General features: G+C 31.1%; 1 protein-coding gene across 1 annotated transcript; it reads right to left on the bottom strand.

Moving 5' to 3' along the window:
* Nucleotides 1-2,302: 2,302 nt before the first annotated feature.
* LOC125070373 (protein PRY1-like) lies at nucleotides 2,303-11,581 on the bottom strand. The gene is made up of 2 exons (XM_047680219.1): nucleotides 11,172-11,581; nucleotides 2,303-3,553 (listed from the first exon to the last, which is right to left on the bottom strand). Exons 1-2 carry the CDS (start codon nucleotides 11,172-11,174, stop codon nucleotides 2,456-2,458), a joined length of 1,101 nt encoding a protein of 366 aa, XP_047536175.1. The 5' UTR covers nucleotides 11,175-11,581; the 3' UTR covers nucleotides 2,303-2,455.
* Nucleotides 11,582-11,832: the final 251 nt, after the last annotated feature.

The following is an 11,832-nucleotide window of genomic DNA, read 5'->3' as shown; positions in this document are numbered from 1 at the left end:
TAGTTGGGTAGTACCAACCCAGACACGATTGCACAAAGTCCTACTACCAAAAAATTTAATCCGAGAGTTTTACTGTACAGTGTATTAAATATCATACTAAGCGCGTCTTCAGTTAAGAAGCTAACAATGAGGTTAAATATACCACGACACTAGTTTCAAATCAATGGTCGGGCCTGTTATTTTAAATTGATCTGGTTATTGTCTTAAATATTTATTATTAGCAGCCTGGAAGGAAGTCGACACTGCAACACGCCCTTCCGATCGTGCACTGAAGCCGATCAGATCACCTTACCATGTAACTATGAAACTTACGGTAACCTTACCGAAGCAGTTAGTTGAATAAGAAGTATTTAATATAATATATAATAATCTGAATCAAAAATTGAAATATTTCATCTTTTAAATTTAAATATCTGTTCAAATATGTGTATTAGTAGAAAGTTCAGCAAACAGTAAACACAGCGAAACTAAATTTATATCATGCGATTCTAATTTCAACTCCTACACAATAGAATCTATTGTAGCGTGCACAATTACTATTTGTTGTACAACTTGAGTTCAATTCGGTTTCTACTGAAGTTAAATATTGAATGCAAACCGTGAAATAGAATAGTTCGAGTTAATCGTATATTTCAGTCTTTCAACGCAGAATGTATTCAGAGTTCAGAAAACATATCTATACATTCGTAATAATGAATCTGAACTAACAAATACTTTTTATTCTGTAATGACTAACAATAATGTTTATAAAAAATGGTTAAGGACTTTTACTTGTCGCTTTAAGCAGACGTTGTCGTTGTTAATTTTTTGTTCTGTTATATCTCCTTTTTTATTATATATATTTATGTATTTATTTATGTAAATATTTATTTTAGTATATATTTATTGTTATCTGTGTATTGTGTACTATTATATTATGTATGTATTATATTATGACTTAAATTACTGTACCCTTCCCATATATGTAAATATTATGATTTGCCCAAAGGTTGCCTGGAAGAGGTGCTGAGCGATAAGGCCGCCTGTTGCACCTCATGCTTTGTGTAGCAATATTGTAATGTTTAGTTTTAAGTTTGGGTGCAATAAGGAATAAATAAATAAATAAGTGAAACAACTAATATCCATGAATCTTATACGAGAATATGCAATGCGTTTCAAAGAAGGTATATATAGGTAATATACTTAAAATATTATTATATAAGTAACTGCTGCTCCAAGTTTTAACCACTAGTTTCGAAACCAGAAATTAAATACATGAAAATAGTTAATAGTGCTGAATCTACCATGAAGAAGGTTAGTAGAAAAATATCCAAGCCTTAAACATAAAAGAAGTCTATTACCAACATTAAGTTATTTACAGTATATTAATTTGTACTTAAACTGTCTATTAGAGCTATTTGGTAAACGTAAACTACTCTGAAACGTGTTTTTGTAAGAAATCACTCCGTGTGTCACTCGTGAAATGGTGACAACTGACATCGTGATACGCTATGCCACGCTATACCCGATACGTGTGATCCTGTAAATGTTATAATCATTATAGATTTAGGGCATTCCTTTATTCATACAACTGTCTAGAACAAAAAAACAAAATAAAAAAAAAAAAACAAAAGCGCGCGAAACTGAATTAAGCCGCCGTTATTTTTTTCTTTTTGGGCGCGGACAGTAAGGTCGATATTAGCTCAACTTGCAATTTGCTAAAAGTGTTCCTTGTTTTTTATTTGGATTTGTAAGTCTTACTATCTCAACTGAGTAAGTAGTTTACTTCTGTACGCTAAATATAGTATATGTCGCATATCAAATTCTGATATTTTACCATCGTATTGTAAGTTCGAAACTCACCGTGAGTTTCGAACTTTTTCTTACAGAATAGTTCAGCAGAATAATGTTGTGAAATGCCATAAAGATATATAAATAAATAATGATAACCATAGAGAACACATTTCGAAATAGCAAGTCACAGTAAGCTAAGCAGAGTTGATTTTTCACTGGCATTGATTTCTCCTATAAAAAGAACAATCTTAGGCCCCAATGGAGCATGCCTGCTTTATCAACATCTTTGTTAGTATGTACTCAAACACCGAGCAAGAAGGGTCAAGTGATTTTAACAATATATCAGCCAAAAGTCTTCTAAGCTTATAATATTGTTCCATTAACTGTAATATTTTTTAATAAAATTAATAACAATATAGGTATATTTCATACTGTTCTATAATTTCTGATAGTTAATATAAAACTTAGTTATTATTGTAATAAGTCTAGAAATAAATTTATACAATAATAATTTAAAAAAAATAAAACGAATTAATTTACATTTACTGTAGCATCACAATAATAATTCTATCAACCTTAATCTAAAATATAAAAATTGTAATAAATAAAATATATCATATAACTAAATAACTTATTTCTTTGGAATGTAAAACGTCTTTGGTGTCGTCTAGAAATTGGTAATTTAATAAACAGGTGGGCGAACGTTGCTAGCAAAACTTCCCATTACATTACCGGGTGGATAATAATTCGCCACAACGTAAATTTGTCCCTCTTTTGTTTTTGCCACACCTACGCCTATTTCTCTGCTATCCTCCCACACAACTTGGGTAAAATGTCCAGAACTTAAATGATCTGGTTCTTGGCCGAATGAGTGATTACTTATTTCACTGTACCATTTCTCTACTGGATCTCTTCCTGATAGCGAAAAATTGGGATCGGACGACCAAGCGTAGAATATATTTTCACCATATTCATTTTGGTCTCGGTGTTCGACTTTTCCCTTTTTAGAAATAGTTTTGGCCCAGTCTTCTGCGTACTTACATAACTTCTTACTAAGTTCCAGAGGTGGTACTCGGTGTCTAAATCTGTAATCGTTGTGGGCTTGGAGAAATTCTTCTTCAAACTTTTCTGTTGATATCGAAAATGATTTGATTTTTGTGACTAAGTCATTAGCTATATCGCCTAAATTTTTGCTGCTCCTAAAATTCGGTGATGGAGGCCCAGATTTATTAGGTGAATGTGGCGCTAAATTATTGTTGGATTCCCGCGGTGAAATAGATGAACTATAACTGGAGCTAGACCGGAATTGAAAAGCTCCTGGTGGTGGAATGTTCTTCACGAATTGGCCAGCGTAATTTCCAGGGGGATAGTAATTAGCTACCACATACAACTTTCCTGATTTGCTTTTGGCATTACCTATTCCGAGTTCTTTTGTACTTTTCCAAACTATTTGAGTAAAATGACCACAATTTAAGACATCAGGTTCTTTTCCAAAAGAGAAATCATTGATTTCATTATACCATCTGTCAACGCAATCTTTGGCTCTTATTTTCGTATTAGGATCTGGTGACCAACCGCAGTATACACTTTCTCCATAAGTCTGGTTTACGCTATACGCCATTTTATCGTTCTTTGCTAGTTCTTCGGCCCATTTCTGGCTTATTTTACAAATGTCTTTATTCAGAACTAAAGGTGGAACTCCGTGTTCTCTTCTGTATTCGTTGTGAATTTCCAACGCTTCGTTCTCGAACTCATTCGATTTTGATCGAAATAACTTACTCTGAAAAAAAAAGAAATTTTTAAATAATCTTTTTCAATTAATTCATCTGATTATCCGAATCGAATAAAAAGCAAAGACCGATACAAATATGCAAAACAATTCGTTTGAATACTTGGAAATATTTTAAACACTAATGTAATAATTTTAGTCACGCGTTACTCATAGCATTCGTTATATTAATTTGCTTTTTTTGTAAAATCACTTCATGAGCAATGGTATTTATTGAAGCTGATTGTTATCGCGATGATATCACATGAAGTGAAAAGTGCGGATCCACTTGTTTTGACGCGATAAAAGAATTATTCACTTTATACAGTATATCCTCTTTGCTCTAAAACGATATTTAATTTTACACCAACAGTTGGCAGTTCTACTCAAATTCTATTTCATGTGGGGTTTCAAACATGGTTACAAAATGGCTTTTATAAGCCCTTTGAAGTTCGGAATGTAGATTCAAGAAGAACCGGCAAGAAATAATTAGTTGAATATATCATTTCCATTAATTTATCTGTATATATATTTATAGTGTTGAAAGTTGTTGGATCAGTTTCATACACTGTTTTCAAGTAAATAAAATAGACGAACTTCATAATGTTTTGGTAATAATTCACAAAATTTTGATGTTTATTTTTACACTAGCGACCCCGCCGCTATTGCCTGCCGGGTTCGCACGGGTGCAATGCTGGTCTAAGCCTACATAGATACAGCCAGCGGTAAGCGACTTTGTTTATGTTACACAATGATTATGTCTTTTTATGTCATAAATTAAAACTTTAAAATTTAAAACCGATGAATTTCCTTATCTTGCTTATTATACGTGACATTGGCATAATTTGCACTAAATTACCGCAAACATATACCGTAAATAAATAAGAGAGTCGAAATGGCCAGATAGGGTAGGCGTTCTAAACGAGTGCATCTTCATGATTGCGGGTTCAAAACCAGGCAAGAACCGCCGAATTATGTGCTTAATTTGTGCTCATCTTGCGTTGGGGCGTGAAGGTAAAAATCGCTAGGAAACCTGTATGTTCCCAATTTCAATGAAATTCTGCCACATATGTATCATTTCATTAATACCAACCTGCAAGATATGATACCTTTTTCTAAAATGTATTAGAGAAAATGCAACGACGACATTAATTATTATTTTTTTATATTGTTATATTTATTAAATTATGTTTACATATAATATAATTTAATAAATATTTCCTTTATTAATACGAAGTGAAGACAAAAAATATTTTGATAAAATTTTCCTTATAAAAAAAAAAACAGAAGCAAAAATGGGAGTTAAATATAATGGCAACTTCACCCAACTTTGCCCTTGGAAACTGATTTATCAATGACTAACGCAGCTACGTCGATATGTTTCCGCTTACGTAAGTAATAAATAACCTTTCCATGAAAACATGAAATGGTATTTCATTTTCCTTCCCTTTAATACCAATTACGGGTATTGTTTTATTAAATGTTATTGCATGTGACTCGTAGAAACATTGGTTAGGCTGAAGAGGAAGATGTTTCATGAGACACCCGGTTTGAACGAAATTACTTTTGATATATTTTATTTGATATATTTAATAAATTCAAATAAACTCTATTTGAGAATAATGAAACGACAATAAATAAAATTATTATTAAAAATCGAGCGTGAAATAAAATAATAATATAAAATAAGTTTTAATAAAACCGTACGTATTAGAGAGAGATAGAGACAAAGAGAAAGAGAGCGATGGTCGCCTGGAGGTGGCATAATGCTTTTTCCGAAAATGACGATTTCTCTGTCAGTTCACTGTACCGTACGCTGCGTAAAATAACTTCGTTCCAAATATATTATTATTATTATGTTTTATTTGCTTTACGGTGAATAAGTCTGTAAATCATGTAGAGATATATTAAACTAGTTATCCGTCTCGACTTCGCGCGCATGGAATACCGGCTTAAAATGTCGAAAATGTCGATGTAACGTAATAATAATATCTCTGAAATATCTAAAAAAATATAATTCTAGCTATTATATAAATAGAAGTAATAATATCTATAATAATCCACAATCTACTAAGATAGTAAAACCTTTTTTATGACTATAAGATATTAGACAAAACTAAAGATTGTAACATTCTTGTATTTAAGTATTTAAAACTTAGCGACAAGGTCATTAACATTTACCAAATTTTTAAAATAAAAAAAAATATATTTCCGAAATCCAACTTAAATGAAATCTTGAGCCGTTAATATTAATAAAGGAAACTCATCAAAGTATGAAAAAATGTGATTTTTTTTCCGTTTGAGATAAGAAATACGATAAAGTACTTCATTGTACGTTCGTGATATTGACTTTGTAAATTCTTGTAATTATTGTTGTTGAGGCGAAGATTTAATTTTTTTTTTTTATAAATTATTTATGCAGATGTCCATATGGGCCAACTGGTAGTATGTGGTCACCACTGACTATACATATTAGCAACGTAATAAGCTTAGAAATATTAATCCCTTTACCCCCAGTGTGCCGCCAACCTTGAAAACTTTGCCTCTTGTGCCTGTAATCAAACTGGCTCCCTCATCCTTCAAAACGAAACACAGTACTGAGTACTGCTGTTTGGCGGTACAATATCTGATGAGTGGGTGGTACCTACCCAGATGGGCTTGCACAAAGCGCTATCACCAAATTATACAATTTTTAGTTTTATTAACATAGATTTTTATAAAAGACAATGTCCTGATTTAAATTACTAACTTCGTTTCGTAATGTTTTCGAAAGGATTTAACAAAAACATAAATTTTGCGGAGATGTGAGACACTTCTTATCTTCAATTCCGATCTACCCATTCAAAGTGTCTTTATTTTTTTGCACGCCAAGACGATTAAAATACATACGTCTTGGGAATAAAAGAAAAAAGGCGACCTGAAAACGAATTCGTAATGTGTTGTGTTTCTATAAAAACATTATGTGAAAATTAGTAAAACTGTTCTATAAGATTATTAAGTATATATATATATATATATCGTGGAATGGTCAATATATTTATACCGATTTATTAAGCATTCAATAATTCTATTGATTTTTAAGTATCCAAATCAAATCCATACACTCACAAACTTATACACACCAGTACGGGTTCGTGTATTAAGCGCTAGAAACTCATCAGGCACATACGTTTTCTCGATATTTTCCTTCACCCCATATCATGAAACTAATCAAGCTCATAAAGTTTCGATTGACTTGTCCGGATTTACTGAAGACCAGCGGCTCGAATTATTGATTTGCGTTGGGATAAAATAAGCGACAATTTCCTTGAGTACACTGCGAAAGAGTGTACTTATCGTTTCTTCGTCATCCATCTATGGGCCCAAAGTGGGTAAACAAAACTTCCCAGCCATTTCTTCCTACGCATTATAAAGCGCCTTTCATACTTATTCGTAAACAGCGTAAACGCTATACGCTGTTTTAGATTAATCGTCTAAAAATGGCTTCACTAATTAATAATATTCACTTAGTTGTGGGGATTCGTGCAACCGTCTAGGTACGTACGTCAAACATACGTAGAATTGTTGTGTTCCGGTTGTGTGAGATATTGTAACTACAGACACAGTGGACATAACATCTCAGTTTCTAAGGTTGGTGGTGCATTGCAACGATTTTTTTATATTTCTTACAGCGCCGATCTCTATGGGCAGTAGTGACCACTGACCAGCAGGTGACCCATTTACCAGGTCTTAGATCAGGACATAGACAAGAGGCAGAAATCCAAATCCAAATCCACCAACGAGCTAAGGAATTAAGAAATTAAACACATGAAAACACGGTATTTACTCGTATTCGAAATAGCAATCTTCGGTAAAAATATATTCTATCTTATAGACTACATAGCGTTAATTAGACAAAAAAGATTTTAATGCAGTTATAAAAAAATTACATACTTAAATTATAATTAATACGTGAATTATAGCGAATATAATAAATAAATTACCACAAGTGACTATTGAGACGCTGTAAAAACAAAACGCTACGGTTTAGTTTTTCGTGTGAAAATATCTTATTTTGTGAATGAAAGCGTTGTGTATACACGACCTTTAACACGCCTACTTATGTTTGCTACAAACCAACGAAATTTCTATTAAACTCGCAAATAGTCTTTTTCACTTCGGCAAGGCGATACGTCAACTTTTATACTGCGTCTAGCAAAAATTGGGGTAACTGCTCATATTAGGAAGAGCTATTGGCTGGAAGATTAAAATTATTGATTTGGTTATAAAACAAATGAAACTAGTTTTAAAAATGTCGTAAATGAGGTTCCAGTGTTTTGGTTTTGGTATGTCTATAATTTTTTTCTTTAAATTTGGGTTTAACTATCCGCCTTGCTGGTAAAAGAATTTTTTTTTTGAAGTTATTTTCAAAGATAGCAGTAAAGAAGTTCAGAGTGGACTTGTGCATAATAATTACATCCGCACAATTAATTAGTCTCAGTTGAAATTATAATAATTATAAAATACATATATAAAAAAATATTATATACGAAAATAAATTTATTTATCGTAAATTTATCTTGGATTTTTTTTTCTTCACACGCGTATTAAACTAAAAGTCATACACGCCAAATTAATATTATCATAATAATCGTTTCAATCAAATAAACATGTTTGGATTAAATTGCTAAAAAAATTAAATTCATATATTTATTTGTATTATATTAAATGCAGTTATATTGAATATTATCTTAAATTGTCACAGCCCGTCACAACCACATAGGGTACCATTGAAAATCAGCGTTGGGTTCTTGGAACCCAACTCGGAAGCTTAAGCTTTAACTATCATTGTTTTGTTTTGTTGTTGTTGTTTTTATTTTTGTAGATTAAGTTAATTAGTAGCTATAATTAATTAACATGTTTTTTTATTTTTGTTGTTTTAATTTTTTATACTTTTTATAGTAATTGTGTCGTGTCTTAAGAAATATTTCTTTCTTTTTTTTCTTTCTTTAATTTTTTATAACAAAAAGTAATTGTACAAAACAGGTTTCATATCATTGATAGTTAGCAGACAAAATATTGCATCGTCTGTTTCAATTTTTAAAAACAATTAACCCATTCTTTGCCCGGTCATGTATATTTGCTCTATGATCTAGGACGGACGGTCGTTCCCAGCAATATTAATTAAGGATCAAGTGGAACGGACTATTGTACTAAACCGCCATATTACGGGAACGGGTACTTACGGATAGCGTACTGTTACGCTAATTTGAATTGCGTACTAACATTAATTGCGTAATTTACTTTTAATTAAGCAATTTTTTTATTGCAATAGTTTTGAAATTCGAATGTTAATTAGTCTTAAAAAAAATACCGAACAAGTGAGATATAATCAAATTCGAGTATTGATTTCATCAAAATAAATTTTTATGTATCTCTAAGTGTGTCATAAAAACAAGTTGGCATTCTATAAGTCCACATATGTAATCCAGCAAAAAATATATTTCAAGAAAATTCACTCAAACATAGTTTTCTTGGGATAGAAATTCGAAGACAGTGGTCAATCTAATCATTGACAAATGTATACATTATTTTTTTAAATTAAAAAAAATAACATAATCCATTACTTATTTCAAGCAAGTTTTTACAAGACTTTTTAAAGATTAATTTAAATATAAAGCTACTAATGTTATTTGTATAAAATTATCAAGTAATTTTCAGTTTCTATTAAATTCTTCATCTCCGACTTATCAGTTCATAAAACAAACTATTATTAGTTATTTTTATCTCGTTTCGTAGCACAAAGACAAATATAATATATAAAATTATCGCTATATAAAAATATACCGACTTAAATAACACATAGCATTAAGAATCGTATTAAGAGTTCCGTAGTCTGTGTCCGAAATTCATCCGTATCGATATCCATAAAGATCTGCTCTTTAAGAAATTTGAATGTGGACCTTTTCGGGATAAACCTCTTTCGAACAAATAAAGAATTGCAAATCCATCTTATGTATGTCGAATTTATGCCCGAACGTACATAAATATTTAAATATTCAAATAGAGAATCTTCTCCATTTTGGAAGTCGGTTAAAAATGCATAGACATTAAAAATACTCTATAATCTATAATACACCTTTTTATTATGCTTTATCCAATTTTTTATATGTATTGGTATATATACAAAATTTGACTAATGATTATGTTATGTCTTACAAGCAGTGGCTTGGGATAGGTCAAGGCATTTTATCATTTGACTATGTGTGAATATAGATATATTTATATTTAATATAAAGAGAGATTACGAGTAATATTCCAATTTGTAAACCCATTTTTGTGCCAAATAACTCGTTTATTATAAGCGACATTACTGAATATATTTACGAATATATTTAAGTATCGTACCTTAAGAATGGAGCAGTAGATAAAATAAATAAATATTGTTTCTAATCGACTTACAGGTTTAAAAATTTCTAAAGTTTTGTGTTATATATGCTATTTTGAAACCGAAATGATTGTTTGAACGGACTAAACTAACGACCTACTGAGCAATTCTAATAAAATGACGTTAAAATGCTCATTTATTGAGGGTTATAAGACTATTTAACATTACGCTTCGGGGTTGGATCATCTAGTGTAGAATATTGCTGTTATAAATCCAGAGACATACAATAAAAATTAATTTAAATAACAACAATATAAGTGACAATTCACAATGCCCTAATTTATACAATTCCACGAGTATTAAAAAAAAATATATATTTAAAAATCGAATTTGACAATTGCAACCGAAATATATTTACTCTTCGTGGAAGACGACATACAAAAAAAAAAAAAACTTTGACGTCCATCCGTACGACGGCTGAGCGTTGAAGTTTTGTATTTCTTTGTAACATGTGCTTGACCCGTTTTGTTATATTTCTCTCATTGTACTTGATTTTTTTTTTGCTCTTTGAACTTATTTAATTAAGGGTATATCGTACTTAATATTGATTTTGATTGGTAATTCTTATACGTCTAGTATTTCCTTTATGCTAGAAGGAATCACTTCAAGCTCTCATACTAAGTTATCTTACGTTACTTTTTTACGTTACTTTAGTAATATCAAAAATATAGATTATAAATTCTAAAATTATGTCACAACATTCAGCCAAGTTATTAATTTGATTAAGATTCACTAAATCGAACATTTGAAGCTGATTGGAAAGATAATAATTATTATCCTAAAACCTAATCAGTTACATAATATATTTCTAAAGCTGAAGACATTTTCAGTAAGAAGATACATTCGATAATTACATTAAAGGTCACTCGATAACTGATATTAATTTTCGACCAAATCGAATCTATGAAAAATACGTTGTTGACATTGTAAAGCACTCTATTTTGAGCTTCATTTTAATAATGAACCTTTATGAGCTCTTCATTATAGGGATGGAAGTCAAGATTTTATAATAGCGGCATTAGTTATTTAACAATGTAATGAGACCTTTTTTAAGAAAACTCTTTCTGTTGCAAAAATATAATACTGTATTGGTTAAGATAAGACGCATAAAACAAAAAGTAAAAATGACGTAAAAATGTGTGTGAAAATTAGACATTTTTGAAAATACCCATAAATGTTTCAATAGTAAAAAATAATAATTACCATTTTTTTACGAGTGTTGTGTCCAATCGTGAGTATATCAACTTTAAACGTCCTTGTATGGCCGTAACACTTATAATCCTGATCAATTTATGCGCCCCACTTCTTCATCCTTTAGTCTGAATGCGAATGTTACTACCATTATAAAATTTAGTGGTGTTATCATAAAGTGTCACTATCTCTCTTCACGGTCATATATTAGAACGGGTGAGATATAGTCAGCGATAAACGCTAACTTGTGGAAGCGCCCTATCAGAGATTACAGATTTCAATGGAGTCGTTAATACGATTTTTTAGCATTATTCGATTTACGCTGGTAAGCGATAACTAAAATTTGAAATTGGAAACTGAACAAAAATGCTACCGTATTCGTTATTCGGATTGCAAACAGCGCGGCGAGTTTCGAGTTTGAAGACCGACTGATCGTAAATTTGAAATGAACAATGGTTTGATTGTTATTAGTCCGGTGGTATTCCGGAAAATGATGCATCGCTTAACACAAAGAGCCGGCAAAAAATACGGAAGTCACGAAAATTGATACGACACGTAACAAAAACTCTGTGACACAGTTTGACCCATTAATGTTACGGAACGTACATGTTAAGATACTTCAACTGTTGACGGTGATATTAATATATACGTGCTATTTGCGTTCTTATTTAAC

This window comes from Vanessa atalanta, chromosome 2, assembly GCF_905147765.1.
Source record: "Vanessa atalanta chromosome 2, ilVanAtal1.2, whole genome shotgun sequence".
NCBI lineage: Eukaryota > Metazoa > Arthropoda > Insecta > Lepidoptera > Nymphalidae > Vanessa > Vanessa atalanta.
This window is presented reverse-complemented; position numbering and strand designations above follow the sequence as displayed.